At 36.3% G+C, this 16,387-nt stretch overlaps 1 protein-coding gene across 2 annotated transcripts in view; it reads left to right on the top strand.

Moving 5' to 3' along the window:
• LOC149418758 (midasin) overlaps positions 1-16,387 on the top strand; it is a 49,189-nt gene that overhangs the window by 25,077 nt on the left and 7,725 nt on the right. The window contains exons 20-40 of one of the 2 annotated variants that reach the window (XM_089638987.1): positions 156-382; positions 929-1,215; positions 1,302-1,519; positions 1,781-1,948; positions 2,457-2,666; positions 2,865-3,082; positions 3,275-3,307; positions 4,465-4,627; positions 5,582-6,786; positions 7,930-8,053; positions 8,165-8,300; positions 8,578-8,650; positions 9,191-9,422; positions 10,907-11,005; positions 12,199-12,378; positions 12,850-13,215; positions 13,427-13,622; positions 13,956-14,125; positions 14,282-14,404; positions 14,608-14,804; positions 15,590-15,810. In XM_089638987.1, the coding sequence (XP_089495113.1) occupies positions 156-382; positions 929-1,215; positions 1,302-1,519; positions 1,781-1,948; positions 2,457-2,666; positions 2,865-3,082; positions 3,275-3,307; positions 4,465-4,627; positions 5,582-6,786; positions 7,930-8,053; positions 8,165-8,300; positions 8,578-8,650; positions 9,191-9,422; positions 10,907-11,005; positions 12,199-12,378; positions 12,850-13,215; positions 13,427-13,622; positions 13,956-14,125; positions 14,282-14,404; positions 14,608-14,804; positions 15,590-15,810 (4,846 nt within the window). The remainder of the gene's footprint in view (positions 1-155; positions 383-928; positions 1,216-1,301; positions 1,520-1,780; positions 1,949-2,456; positions 2,667-2,864; positions 3,083-3,274; positions 3,308-4,464; positions 4,628-5,581; positions 6,787-7,929; positions 8,054-8,164; positions 8,301-8,577; positions 8,651-9,190; positions 9,423-10,906; positions 11,006-12,198; positions 12,379-12,849; positions 13,216-13,426; positions 13,623-13,955; positions 14,126-14,281; positions 14,405-14,607; positions 14,805-15,589; positions 15,811-16,387) is intronic. The other variant, XM_089638988.1, reaches the window with a different exon arrangement.

The raw sequence follows: 16,387 nt of genomic DNA, 5'->3' as shown, positions 1-16,387 counted from the left end.
TTACAAAAATCCTGTAATGTGTTATTTCAACATAAAAGTTAACCAGAATGTCATGAATCAAGAGACATTATTTGCATGTCTCTTGAAACCTTCAAGCTTTATAGGTTGAAGATGTCATAGCAGATCCAATTGTCCATATATAATATATTTTCCAGATCATGACAGTAGCAAACCGCATCCTGGATTTCTCCCTCACCAGTCCGGTGGCCCGGTTCCTCACAGGCCTGGAGCTGCTGCGAGACAAGATCGAGGAGTGGAACAAGAACGCCCACAAGGGAAACAACATGATAGACGTCGCCATCATCGTGGCGCACCACATCGTCACCTGGAGGAAACTGGAGCTTTCCAACTGGAAGGACTCGCTGAACAGGGCGTTTGATCGGCAAGTTTTAACAAAATAACTTCAACATTTTCCTAATTTTCTAACTATTTATGCCCCATCTCATCTTAATGAATTCTCACACAAATATGAGGCAAGTTTAAATCGCAATCACTACAACAATTGCAACAACATGTGACAAGCACAAGCAATAAAAAATTGCGACGGCGAATTAGTCGCCAACCAATCTCCCTACTATTAACACCATAACAATAAATTAAAATCTTCCTCTTGTCATCTTATACCTTTGTATGGTTCTACATCGAAATCTCTGTTAATCATTTAAAGTTGCCCTCATCGCTACTCAAATCTTGCCTGCAGTTTACGCTGATACACAAAACTAAGTGAAAATTCACATCCAAAACATTACACTTATAAACACTTCGGTCGATTACTTGTGACGGCCATACACTGGGCTCAGCTATACTAAACAAAATTTGCACAAAATAGCAGTTTATTCAAAAATCAAATGTACGGAAGTCGTGGTCTGCTTGTGCCTAAATTAGTATCACATCCTTTATATTAATTTGAATTGTAATCTATTTACAGGGTTGAATCTGAAGCTAACAAATGGTGGTTCCACGTCTACACACTGGTTGACTGCTTCATCTGCGAAAAGCCAATGAAAAATGACCCCGTCAGCGGTGCCGCACCCTTCGTAGAGTCCACTAATGAATTTGAAGTCCAGGACAAGAGCATCATGACTGTTAATGAATTTGTTACGGCCATGCAACATTTCATTGAAAGATCTTCCCTGGCTGAGTTTAAGAAGCGTTTGGATATATTGTTCACATTTCATTGCCACACTATACACTTGGATCCTTCAGAGAGAAGAGGTAAAAAACATAATAAAATTTTTAGTAACTGTGAAAGGTTAATGAATCTGTACAAAAAATCATTTTATTGATGTTCTCTATTTCAGATCAAGTAATGTGCATCCTTTGGAACTTGCACAAATACTATTCCCAGTTTCTACCACAAATCAACCAGTCCATAAAGGACAAGCGCACCCCGATAGAGAAGAAGCTGCGAGATTTTGTCAAAATTTGCTCTTGGGAAAGAGATCTCAGTTATTGGGCGGTCAAGGACTTGGTGGATAAAGCTCACAGGACTTTGCATAAGCATGTCAAAGATTTTGAGGTTAGTTTGACATGTTTAATAATAAATGTAATTTTATAAGCATTTTAATTTTAAAAATCGTTCACCTTATTGGGGGTAGAAAGACATCCAGCATATTTTCTAGTCAAGGATAATCTCTAAAAATATCATCATTGTTGTCACGGTGAAATCTGTAATTCAGTTCAAACCGTTATTAATTTTTGGGCTTGATAATTTAATAATATTTCTCTTGCTTGTAAACTCTTCATTTTGTAATTTTGTGCTCACATTTTTAAATTTCAGACTATCCTAAAAAGTAGCGCCTACGGTTTTCTGGCAGTGGACAAGACGTGGGAGCAGGGCACAGAGAGTGTGGGCGTGTGGGACCGCCCCAAGAGGGTGTCCTCCACCCCCCTCTACCACTACATGGTGGATCCCCAACACTACATCACTTCCATTAGGATAGCCAAGGTGACTTTTTCCACCCTTTCTATCCAATAAATTTTCTACGAAAATCTCTTCCTTGCCTGCGGGATTACTTTTTCCGTGTTAAAACACAAAATTTCAAACACAATTTGTATTGTAATAATAATTATTCCAGATCTTATCCGATTTTATCCTCATATTTTTTAAAAATTCTTTCATATAACAAAACAAATCTTATTAGTGTTTTAAAGTTTTGCTTTGTAAATTTATTTTTGAGTGGCATCTCTTTCGCTTTCCGAAGGCATTCAGCCAAAAGTCACCACCTGCATTTTCAAGATATTGGAAATCAAAAGTTTGGAAATAAAAGAAATCAGATTAGTATTTTCAAAATTTAAAGTTTATGTAAAGTGTTGATAAATTTTTGAAGTCATACCCATGCCAAAGAACAGAAATACGTACTTAATTATTCCAGAAATACTTATCTATGTACATTCCTCAATTTCAGAAACCCTTTACTGACCTACATATCGTATATGTATATCTTAATTTTCAGAAATACTTTGTGGACTTGGACACTGAGGGCAAGCCCGATATCCCCATCACCAAGGCGGTGCTGCTGCCACAGATGCTATCGCTGCTGACCAAAGCCATGAAGCTGTGCAAGGAGACAGTTCTCTTGTCCACCTATCCTGGCTTGATCCAGAGCCTGGACGGATTTGTAACCGAAGTCATCGATACGTCAAAACATCTGAAAGGATTGGAGGTATTACTTACGTACTCAGATAATTTAGGCTTCTTATATCCTTTCTGACAGCTATGTTGCTTTTTTTAAGTAAAACTGCTCAATCGATAAAACTTATGTTTATCTGGGTTGTCTGTGTACTGCATATGATCACATTTATCTGCCGCATGACAAATTTTCCGACTCATTAGACTAATAATAATTGTAAAATTATTCCAGGTATCTCCAAACATCCCCAAACCAAAACAAAAGACCCAAGCAAAGGGATTCCTGCAGCAGAAGAAAAAGGCCTTGGCCGATCTGTTCAAGGCCCTGACAACTATGGGAGTGTCCTATAAAACAGGTCTAGTGGAAAGTCAAGCTAAGGAGGGAGCCATTGTTAACTTTGTCACTCCACCTGTTGATCTGAAGGCTTCCTTTACCTACCTGAAGAACAAGTGAGTGACAACTGAATAAGCCTTTGTTTTGCAGCTTAAGTGAAGCACGCTTTGGATGTTTTACCTGCTTTGTCTTTTGATTTCACTCATTCTGTGCAGCTGAATGTCCATTTGTCAATCATTTCAAATGTAAAATTATTTAATAAGTGCATCATAAAGAGAAATCATTTATAATTATTGTTTTTGTTTTAGAAGCCTCGATGAGTTGCACAAGAATGCATATAGGTAATGCAAATTTCAAGTTAAATTAAAATATATACAGTTATGTATTATTATGTTGAGTATATTTTAAATGTTCATTTTAATGCTTGCAGGAATGAACTTTGCATATATGTATTAAATATAATATAATATTTATTTAAAAATGCATTCTTCTATTATTATGTGTTATTGTATTTGTGTAGTTTTAATGTGTCTTTATTTTGTTTATGTATGTATTTGTTTGTGTTCTTATTTTTTACTTTACTTATAAATCTATATTGTGTTTAGAAATTGAATATGAACTAACCTTAGTGATATAGAGATTTGTCAGTGGTGGAGTTGATAAATGCGTCGGGTTTCCGCCCAGGTGTCATGGCTTCAATTCGTCTGCTGGCTAAGTGCTCCGTTGTTGCACAAGCAACATTTTCTGCTTATAATGTATGATGGTAGTAAATGTTTTTAAAATATTTTCATGTTATTCGTAACCCGGGGCGGATATCTTAAAAAAAAACAAAATCTCATTTATCCTATAAAGTATTATTTTAAATTGACTATGTTATTATGAAAAATATATTTCAGTAATAAAGTAATTAAATGTAACAATTATCAAGCTCTTCATTTTTTTTGTTTTCCTAAGCTATTGCTTAACGGTTTGACGTACCTATTATTATACGCGGAAAACACCTACATAAATGATACGGCAATAATTAAAAGCTTATTAAATTAAAGAAACCCATTGTTTTTAACCACAAATTTATTAAAATTTATACACCAACCGGTTTCGCTTGGCTTGAGCTTCATCAGAGTAACGTTTATAAATAAACTGTTTTTTATAAATTGAATAATAATATTATTGAATGTTTAAAAGAAAAATGAAATGGGTAGCAATTTAACTTTAAATTATTACTCTGATGAAGCTTAAGCCAAGCGACACCTGTTGGTTAATAAATTTTAATAAAGTTGTGGTTAATAACAAAGTGTTTGTTTCATTTAATAAGTATTGCTGTCTCCTAAAAGAGAATAATTGAATTTTCATAATTATTTGTTATTTTGTATACATGCATTTTTTTGGAGTAAGTTTGTACTTTTTGTGGGTTTCGATTTACCGTATTGCATTGATTATTGAACCATAAACAAACAAATGTATTTTCCGACAATTTATGTATGAATGAATTTTCCAGGCGGTGCGACAGTGTGCTGCTGTCCATGTGGGAGGGCTGCGAGGCGTACTATCAGCGCTGCATCTCGCGCATGGGGGCACTCTCGGGGGCTCTTACTGCCCCCTCCGCTGAGTTGGGGCCACAGAACATCGAGAGGTGCAAGGGCTTCGCCATTCATCTCATGGTAAGAACACAACTACTATTTTTAATTCTACTTCCAACTGATATTAGTCATTATTCCCCTTTTTATTGGCTTGTTCCAACCTGTCTAAGCAGTTCACTATCACTATTTCTATTATTAATGTTTTCAATTACTATGAATATTTTACTTATATATTTTCACCAATTCAACCTAATGAAAACATGATAACAACTTTAAATGAAAATCTCTGTAATAGTCCCAGAGAGAGCTTAAACGTACGTCATTGACGATGATACTCTTCCCTCTCACACGTGCTGTATGAGAACGAAAAAGACAGAAGATACTAGAACGATGATGTCACGTGCGACCTCTCACTGTAACTAGTATAATACAGAAAACCTTGTTCCTTGTAGTTTTTTTTACATTAACCCCCACGCAGGAGGCTCTGAGGAAAATAATTTCCCTCAGGGCCTATATCATCTTTGGGGATGCTGTGTGGAGGGTCTTTTTAAGGAGAGGAAGTTCTGGGAAGGAAAAGAGTATGAGGGGTGGGTAGGAATCTAGGATCAGTGTGTCCAGGAGTGACACACATATGAATATATCCCTCCCACTGCTGCGCAATGATCACCAGTTAGAGAGGTCAAAGGGTTTCCCCAAACCAGCCTCTCACGATCTGACACGTCATGCAGCTGGCAGGCAGGCATATCCTGAACACGCCTCACCCCGAGAACCCGATGAACCCCAGCACCCTTGCTAAATCACCAACGTAGCGAACCACTTGGGGTGACCTATTGCAGAGGTATTGGTTATCCAATAAATGGTTCCCAGGGCGGTGGTACCCAAACCCGCCTCCCAAATTGAGATTTGAGATCCCATTTAAGATTAACCTAACATTATCTAATACATAATATTACGTGTATATTTTAAATCGCCGCTTATAAGATTATATTTTCAGAAAAATAAACTAACAAATGTAATGATTTGTCCTTATTTCAGCTAATGGTGCAAGATCAGAAATTGAGAATCGCCAAGAACGGCAGGCATTTATGTCTTCTCAGAAACCAGGTCCATCAAATCACAACTCTCTGTGAGTCTGAGTCCGAGATCCAACAACCAAATCAATCGGTGCTATATTCTCGGTTAACCACATTGAAGGAAGTCTATTCATTTTTCATAATGACAATGGAACAGTTTGAACTATTGCTTAAGTCTTACCCTAAACGAAATGCCAGTGGTGTTGATGATGCTAGTGAAGCGATTGCTTTTGATAATGCAATCTGCGATTCTGCATTAGGAAAATGCTTCAAATACGATCCAGCATGGCTTGATGTTACTGAAAAAGTCAAACAAATGCTGACTGTTTCCAATAAACAAAAAAATAACTTGAACAAATTGACTCCTTCACTTCCGTCTGTTTATACTTACAAGAAAACAGAAAAACTTGTCAATAATAACATCCTTTGCCAACCCCACATCATGGTTATGGATGAGGCTTCAGGACAATTGGAAGATTTGTCCAATAAATTGTCAATTTTGATAAATTCATTCAAAATGGATACCGACAACCAGGAAAACATACAAAACCCACTGTCTAATTGTCTAGTGGATTTAGAAAAATATTTATCCAAACAACTTATCAATCTTAAACCACGTGCTCAAGAAAATGGTGTCATTTCTGAATTCGAGGAAGTAGAAACGGTGCAAGAAACTTCATTAGAATCCTTCAGCATTCGTGTCGAAGGCTGTGTGAGTTTCATACTTTACGCCATCCAGGAAATGTATAAAAAATACTTGAAAGACAATACTAAAGATGAAGCCGAAAAGAGTACTGTGGATGATGAGAAGGAAGCGGTTAAACAAGAACCCACAGAAGAGGATGAAGAGAGTGATCAAATAATCCAAGACGGTCACTTAAAGAAAGAACTCCAAGAGAACATAAGGACCGATATTGCCGAATTGAACATACCAAAGCTGATCAATAAGCTGGACAAGATCATGTCTGAACTGCATCTCAGAATAGACAGCAGTGATGTTAAGAACGTGGCTGAGTGTAAAAAGCAACTCAGCAGATGCGTGCCACTCTTGGAGCAGATAACTCTCCTGGCGCAGTACTTCATCACCCAACAGGTGGCCATGCACAGGGTCTCTTGCAAGATGCTCTCTGTACTGTTGAATATATTCCACGACCTTACAACTAAAGGGCGAGTTTCTTTTTTCACTTTATTAATATTTATTTATTTCTATTCTTATACATACATTTTACAGATGATAACAGTTTACATAGATACTAAGTTCCAGTAATAAAAAAATGTTAAGAATCGGTAACTATATGTAAAAGGTTAGTATTAGTATTTTGTGAACACCATACTAGGAGAACCTGTACTGAGGTGTTGGCATGTTTTAGATAAAGTGTTAGTCTACTATCATAAGTAAAAATACAGTATCCTCTTTGAGACTCTTGGGAGGACACTGTGGTTCCACCCATGCCAGCAGTATTGTGCATTTAGCTAGTAGCAGTGTAGTGAAAAGTAAAGATACAGGTACCACGTGAAGTAAACTGAATGAAGCGGTTAAGACGAAAAGAGAATTAAACAAAACAAAGAGAACATTACCAATCTCTAAATAGTAAAAAATAATGTCGCTATCCTCATCTGTCTGTTTGTGCGTTTAGTTCTTCCAAACTACGCAACGGATTTTCATAGGGTTTTCTGGAGTTACAAGAAAAAATACTTCATTTACATTGACGTGTTTTATAAATTTAGTTTTTTTTAAATATTATTTTCTATGGTTTTCCACTCTTTGTGCACGGTTCTAATGTATGAGTCTATTTATTTAATAAAAATCTTTCAGCCTTACTAAAAAACGTGGTGTAAATGTTACGCGGCGCGTAAGGTCAGAACAGTGTAAAAAATAATGTCGCTATCCTCGTCTGTCTGTTTGTGCGCTTAGTTCTTTTAAGCTACGCAACGGATTTTGATAGGGTTTTCACTATCACTTAGAGAATTTCTTCTGGAAGGTTCATATATAATACATGCATATTATATTTATAGAAAGTAGAAAAAAGTCGATGTTTTGTAATCAAGTCGTAAATAAAATATTTTCGGGCTCTTACAGTGCTAACGCTGATAATATACTATGGAATTGTACATCTTAAAAGACCTACAGAAAAGTCCGCGATGGTATATGTCCATCTCCTGAGAATAACTCCCAGCAACGCTGGGTACACGTCAGCTAGTTAATTGTAATGTAATTACAGATAAGGAATTTTTTTTAGGCTGAAGATTTTTTGAACCTAGCAACTTGACAGGCAATATAATTTATATTATCATGAAATGTTTTAACAGGTTCTGCATTCCTGAGTTTGGCGAAGAGGCCGGGGAAGGTGAGGGACAAGGAAAACAGTCTGGTGGTATGGGACTAGGGGAAGGAGAGGGAGAGAAGGATGTTTCTGAGAGGATAGAAAATCAAGTAAGCAAGATTTGAACAAAATATCACTAAATCGGAACAAATGTTTGAAACTAGTTAGCTTGTTAAAAGTATTGAATTTCTACTAAATATTTGGTTTCAATTTCTTTATAGGATCAGTTAGATGATGCTCATAGACCAGGAGAAGAGAAGAATAAAGAAGATGACAAAGATTGCAAGGAAGAAGATAAGGGAGTCAATATGACAGATGACTTTGAATCGCATCTACAAGATATGGATAAAAAAGAAGGTTAGTTACCAACAGTGTATCATTACGGTGGGCCTTAAAGACGACTCAATTTGGTTGAGCGGTTGTCATCAATCTGGCCGAGTAGAATGTAAAGTTGAACCGTGTGGAGGTGCGTTGTATGCGATAAGGCTAACACTCAATGGTTGAACCAACCAAATTCTGTAAGGCCCATAATTTTATACACATGGAACCAGCTATTATAGACGCAAGGTTTTAATAAATACATTCTTTGTTGAAACATTTACTTCTGATATTCAAATGTAATTTTTTATTATAGGATCTGATGAAGAATCTGAAGATGATGAAGACATTGATAAACAAATGGGAGAAACAGAAACAGGAGTAGATAAGTAAGCAAATAATAAAAATATATTTTTTTTAACTATATTATCGTATATCCAAAGAAATTTGTTTGTATGTTCCGTTTCCGGTACAAGATTGGTGGCCGTTTCTTGGTTCAGTAAAGATTCTTTTTTCAAATGTGAAATCGTTGTGTTTATTTGGACTTTCTTATTAGCCTTTTTTTTTTAATATTATTGTACCTACCCACCCAAAAATAACCCGCCCAAAAAAAAATTGTAAAAAAAGTTTCTTTGGACAAATTTGTATAATTCCTTATTTGAAATTTAAAAAATGTGTCATGAAATATATAATTTATAGTTCAGTAGGTGCGTATTTAAGTACCGACTTACAAATCTTTTTTCACAGGAAATTTTGGTTTTGATTTATTAAATAAGAGAAAATTAGAAAAATGTTTATTTGGATGCAGGGTCTACTTTACATTCACACTAGCTTATTTCAGATACATAAAATTTTATTGTAGCTCATAATTTTGAAAGGTAATAAAGCTGATGTGAATAAAACACATGCTGATGCAAGTAATATTTTAGGCTGGATCAGCAGATCTGGGGATCAGACGATGAAGAAGATGATGCTGATGAAAATGAGAAGCAGCAGAAGGACAAGGAAGAGAAAGGAGACGGGAAACCATTGGGGGACAAGGAGGTGGGCGCCAAGGAGGCCGGGGAACAGGAGGAGGAAACTGGGGAGGGAGAACAGAATAAAGACAAGACTAAGAAGGACATCAATGAGATGGAGGAGCCAGAGTATGATGATGATCAGGTAAAGAAACCTCTAATTAATTAGCTGAGTGTTTATTATTAATTTCACTGTTCATTTTTAACATACCACCAAAAACATGAAACACTTGTTTTACATTGACATGTGTGATATCCTAGATCAGTCATACTCAACCTGCGGCCCGCCGAGCTATTTTGTGCGGCCCTCCATACATTTAATATCAGGAACATGATTTACAAAATCTGGCATTCTATATCACGTTAATTTGAGATTAATTGCGACTTTGACGTACAGACGTTGAAACTCGAAGAGGATAGTATAAGTATAATATACTATCTATATAATATAATATTCTATAAGAGTGTTGCTACTGCACACCATAACTGCACACGCTAGATCTATCTCTAAAAAACAAAAATTTGACAGACAAACATGCGCGCAAATAATTTTGCCCGTGGCAACACATAAAATTTTGACAGTTCTAAAGTTAAATGGTTACCAGTGTTACTACCAACGAAGGCTATAATATAATATGATATAATATTTTTCGCGGCCGGAAATTTTCGAAAATGGAATTCCGTAGCTACCCCCCCCCCCATGGATTTCGAAAAATTGTTGTTGGGAATTACATATGATGTTTTTGGCTGTGCGGAATTTTTTTTCAGCGAAGTTCTGTAACAACCCCCCCCCCCCCATGGATTTCAAACATTTTGTGGGGAGCACTCATTTAGAATTTTTGTGTGGGGAATTATTATGTTTTACAGAAATTCTCTAACAACCCCCCTCCCATGGATTTCGAATAATAAAAGGGGGAATCAAGCTCACACCGTTGGCAACACTGACCAGTATAGTGTTGCGGCCCGCGTAGCTTTACAAACATATGAATGTGGCCCGCAGAAGAAAAAGGTTGAGTATCACTGTCCTAGATAGTAGCTTAAGGGGGTTGCACATAGATGGCACTGGTAACAATAAAGCTGTCGATAATGCAGGGATTGATAAATACAATTGCGATCCCAAGGTCAGGGCCCTGAATCATTCCTACCGCCTACTAATAAAGCCATCCAAGCTCATTGTAATCTATCAATAAATAAGAGTCCAAAGTGTTTTGTTAACCCAGGAGTTTTTATTTGAAGAGTTGTGAGACAATCTTAGTTGAGTTACAAGAAAAAATACTTCATTTACATTGACGTGTTTTATAAATTTAGTTTTTTTTATCAAACATTATTTTCTACGGTTTTCCATTCTTTGTGCACGGTTCTAATGTATGAATGATTTATTTAATAAAAATCTTTCAGCCTTACTAAAAAACGTGGTGTAAATGTTACGCGGCGCGTAAGGTCAGAACAGTGAAAAACGTGACTTATTACCATGGCGTTTGTTTGGTTAATCTGGGCTCGAGGCCGGCTTTATCACACCATCGTTGAACGGGCGTGTAAGAATCTAATTAGTAATACGGTAAATCTGTAAGCAGTTTCCTTTAATTTAGTAAGATAATTAATTTGTGGTGATTCTAATTTGTATTTTAGGTGGATCCCTACCACGGAAAGCAAAAACCTCTTCCTGAAACTGAACCAATGGATCTGCCGGATGACCTCAACCTGGACGATGAAGGAAATGAGGATAAGGTCATTTGATTCACTTATCTTTCTTTATTTTTTGTAGCGATAGAGATCAGCAACTTTTAAATTTTAAAACTCTTTTTATTGAAAAAACTAAAAATAATTAACACCAGCGAGAAAAGTACTAGGCGTCTTTTGTAAAAAAATGGTTTTTATTAAAAAGATAATCTCTGTGTAAAATATCTTCACGCCGCCACTGCTGTGGAGCTCGTTTTTGACAGTCTTTTTTTAACTCCTCTGGCCATATTTGGATAGAAGCCTGAAGTATTTCCTTTACCATTAAATCCAAATGTTTTTGAAAGGTGATGAACTAAAAACTGTTTTTGAAAAGTGATGAAATACGCTCTCAAATATTATTATTAGAAATAAACATATATTTTTTGAAATAATGAATGCAAACATAAAAATTAATAATAAAAATGGCACACTTTACGTTTTTTGTAACTAAAATTATATAAAAACACACATTTTATTGGACAACTGTAAAACTTATAAACGTATCTGTCATCTCACTTTTTTGTCGTTTAATGTAAAAATAATTCATAAAATATTCATGAAGTAAAATTTTTTTTTCAAATTGCCTTCGGAATCTTTTGTTTTATAGTGGTTTACTTTTTAATTCTTCTGTTGTTTACTTTTATAGATTTAAATATATAGCTTTGCGTTTTCTCTTTCTAATATCATTTAGATTATATTTCTCACCATGACAATAAGGGAAATACAAGGATTTCTGTAAGACCATGTGAGTTGTTGTTTTGTTTGAAATTAGACTGAAGGGTTAAGATTCATAAAATTTTGTCATTAAATATTGAAAAATATTAATTATAGGTTATGCTTTAAAATATTAAGATTAATTAATTAAATTAAGGACAGGTTGTGTCAGAAAATTTGAACAATTCATCAAATTTCAAAGTTAATTTTCAAATTCTGTGAAAGTCCTATTGAATTTCTGTTATTAAATCAACATGGGCCAGTTGCTTCACAGAACTGAAATAATAATACACTTTGAGCAGAACTTCCAAAGTCCTTGAAAATTAACTGTGAAATTTGATGAATTGTTCAAATTCTCTGAAACAACCCGTCCTTAATTTAAAATCTGAGGCCTTCCACAAACCATCTTGCCCTGAAAATGTCGAATAAAGTTTATTTTTAAATGTATATATTTTTAACATAGATATTATTTATTCCTTCTATGGTAGGAAGGAGAGGATGAAAATAAACCATTTGAAATAGACGTGATGGAAGATAAAAAGATGCCCCCGGAACAGGAAGAAGAAAAGAAGGATGAAGAAGGCAAGAAGGATGCCAAGGAGCAAACTGGAGGGAAGGAGGAGGAAGGAGAAGATATTAGTGATGAGGATGATGAGACATCGGATAAGGTAATGTTCCTTCAAGTGCTGTCCTTATAATAGCTCTTAAGCAGGGTACTCATCTAGCCGTGTAACGTAACTGATACTGTATCAAGTGAGTACGTAGGCGCGAGCCTACTGCGAGCCGCTCGCGGGTGGCGCGCAGTGTGATCGCAGCGAGCCGCCGACGGCGGATTCACTGCGATCACACTGCGAGCACTAAAGGCGGATCCGGGAGCTCGTAGCTGGATACGCGGTTACCGTGGACGAGCCGTACCCACTTGCAGATTGATACAGTATCAGTTACGTTACACGGTGCTACACTCTTGGTGAGTACCCTGCTTTATAGCTGTTAATTATGCTTAAATACATTAAGTATCAAACCCAATGTTTCGAAGAATCTTTAAGAGTAGATGTTTAAAACTTAACATAAGTTTTTTAAAAGTAACTGCATTTATTGTAGCTTATAATTTAGTTTAATTAATTGTTGTAATTTTGCAGAAGGACAATCCTCAGGAAGAAATGGATGTGGATAAAGAAGATGATGAGGGAGATGATGATGGAGAAGCAGAGCAAGACAAAAACGATCCATCAACAGAAGAATTACCAGAAGAGGACAAAGAAGAAACTTCAGAGAAAACCCCGCAAATACCAGAAGACGCTTTGGGCCAGAACAGTGATGAGGAAGACGAAGAAAATGAGGACACGAAAGGGGATAGTGACGATAAGAAGGATGAGAAGGAAGATGCAAAGCCTTCACATGATAAGCCAACTGCTGAAGATGATGTAGAGAGCTCAGCCATGGAGAAAGGGTCCAAAGACATGGTGCAAACCAACCCACAGCTTGATAAACAGGACGTTCCTCAGGTAAGCTTACAGGCTTTTAAATGGAATGTATTTTCAGAATGTTGTGACTTCTAATTCATTCTGATTATATTAAAGAAACTGCAAACACAGTTATGTTTATTATTTCTCACATAATATTATTTACATTGCGTATAAAAAGGCGTAGTAATAATAATTAGATAATTTTATTATAGAGGCGTTACGTTTTGTTTCAATATTTGTTTAATTTTAGGAACAATCTCAAGAGCAAGATGGTGATGAGAAAGAAGGCACAGGTCAGTCAGAGCTCAGTGAGAACCAGAAGGGGCACAAAGGAGACAGGCAGGACAAACCCAAGAGTAGCGCCAGAGAAAAGAACATGAAAGAAAAGGAGAGGAAGAACGACAAGAGAAACAAACCTGGCAACACAGAACAAGACAGGGCATTAGGTAAACTATTTTAAACTTCTTGTCTACCGGTATCTAGTACTTATTCCTCCAATATCCTCCTATGAAAAAAGCTAGGGGAGTTTGTTTTGGTGACGGGATAAGTCATCAAAATGATAAGTCAACACACCTTTAAAAAATTATATAAAGTCTTGAAAAGTGAAAAGTGAACTAGGTTAAATAAATTATTTCACTTTTTAAAATATATATTTTTTTATTTATGACTTTATTTCACGTTTTAAAGTTGTGTTGAATTGTTGAGTTATCATGGAACCGTTAGTGCATTTGTATCTTATGGATAAATGAAAATTGTGTTGATTGTGCCCTTCCCTTCAGGTGAAATGAAAGAACCGGCCAAAAAGAAGATGAAAACCCTAAACATGCAGGACAATAAGACAGAGCCTGAGAATGAGGAAGAAGAAGATGGTGTGAGAGAAAAGGAGGAAGGGGAAGATGAAGCAGATGTCTACCAGCATATCAAAAAGGCCAAGGAAACTGATATTCAGGTTATTATTTATATGAAAACCTTACAGTACACCCATAATAACTCTTAATTTAGTAACACTTTTAATAAATTTTTTAAAGAATACATATCAGCTAATGCTTCACAGTGCATTTATAAAAATGTAATTATTGAAGTTTCTAAATATTGTTGTTTATAGGCCATAGACGCAGCTACCAAAGAACAGGCTGAGAGTCAACCTGTCCCCAATAATCCTGATGAGGAAGGAGAGGAAGTGGATCCTGAAGCTGACATTAAGATGGACACGGAGGAAGATATTGAGGTGAAATGGACAAACACATGAATTGGTGGCCATTATTTTACAATATAGCTTAATATCTATATCTTGACCCCTATTCTAACTGTGGTTAAAAACGGTTATGATCCATTCATTGCAATAAATTGATAAATCCACAATTTCTTTGTAATACTATGTGGAAGAGCCGATATGCTAATTTTAAACAATTTGTGTTCGTTTTCGATTAGGTGGATGAGGAGCCCGTAGAGCAGATTGAACCTGAAAAGGTTGGCAAAGACAAAAACAAGGATAGTAAGGAGAAGGCCAAGGACAAGGGGGACCCCCAGGGAGAGGACCCAACCGGAGAAATGGGGGTGGAGGTGGAAGGGGACAATGTCTTGACCCTGGGAGTAGAGAGAGGAATGGACACTTCTTATCATACCAAGTAAGATATTGTCAGTCCTTTCTGTCTGACAATCAGATTTCTACATGATAAAATCTGTGGCTAAAAACCGGCCGGCCGCGTGCACTAAGGATGCTGACAATTCTATACCAAGTTGTACTGCCTAGACTCTCACATAGTTTACCATTGCTTTATACAAATTATTTAAAAAAAAATCATATTTTTTTGAAATTTTGCTAAATATTTCAATTGAGATTTGTTGATTTCATACCGACACGAGTAGTATTGACCCTACTGTTAACTGACAAAACCGAGACACGTATGACGTCAAGCGTACCCTGCCAGATTTCAGTCATTTTGGCGGACTTTGAAAAATGCCAACTTTGAAAATTTTAACTAGGAAATTGACATTTGTAAAAAAAATTAAAAATAATGGTTTTTACGTTAGAAGGTGAACATTCATTACAAAAATTGATTGGAATTCCTTATACGTATATGTGTATTTATATAACTTTAATTGCTCATTGTTCATCCGACAACTATCTCGACATGTTGTTTTTATCCTGGCCTTGGCACTTGAATGAATCAAAAAATTGTTTTCCTTCTGAAGATTTTGACCGCCTACCCTAGTTTTAAAGTTATAGGGTGTTGAATATGGGTGACAGGGCATTTAAGTTTACATATCAGAGTATTCCAAGAGTTCACTCTCTAAGGCTTACAGTGAACCTGTTAAATTGTAAATTATGCACTTTCATTGTTATCTTCACTTCATTCCTGATTTTTCATATCACTACCGTGTATATAATAATTTGTTTACAAATTTCCAGAATGGATATGGTTCGAGTTCCCTTTGGCGGTGGCATGGAACGGTCTGGAGTAACGGGCGCCAACATCCGCCAGGCCTTACAGTCGCGTGTACCGGACATGAGCTCCAACGAGCAGAGCAGTGCGTGGCACGCCTTGTGGGGGCAAACGGCCGCCCAGGCCAGACTTCTGACGGAGAGACTGAGATTGGTGTTGGAGCCCACAGGGCTGAGCAGGCTCGCAGGTACCAACTTGCTTACTTTCATACACTTATTTTAAAACAATGTTGTTTGCTTGCAGAAATTATCATTTTAATGAGGAAAAATATTATGACTTAAAAACTAACAGATCACATGTTATTCGTCCCTAGTCATTCCAGCAGCACGGTACAGACGAGATGAATCACGTAATAGTGACATGTGATATTTAAAAAATATAATTTTATTTATTTAAGTGGATGTTTTACTCACATGTGGTAAATTTTTACTCCCTGTAAGCTCGGGAATCTCTGGTTAAAGTTTGTTGGGTACGTCCTCAAACATCTGTACGTAATTATATGTAGAATTAATCAGCACGCTCCTCGAGTGGCATTCCAGGAAGCGCCCAGAAAAGTAAAATCAGGTAACGGAACGGTTGAAGGGGATGGAGCGCCACTCAGAACGCTGCTCACTTCGAAGTGAGGGTACTATTGGATTTAGCAATCCTTTAATTAAGAATCAACTCCATAACCTTAAAATAAAATAATATTATGGATACATTTTATGCTAAGAATGTTTAAACTTGAGTTGTTCTGTATTAAACAATACCATTTTTACTATATA

The sequence above is a fragment of the Hesperophylax consimilis genome, chromosome 13 (assembly GCF_061612785.1).
Source record: "Hesperophylax consimilis isolate HC1 chromosome 13, BYU_Hcon_1.0, whole genome shotgun sequence".
NCBI lineage: Eukaryota > Metazoa > Arthropoda > Insecta > Trichoptera > Limnephilidae > Hesperophylax > Hesperophylax consimilis.
This window is presented reverse-complemented; position numbering and strand designations above follow the sequence as displayed.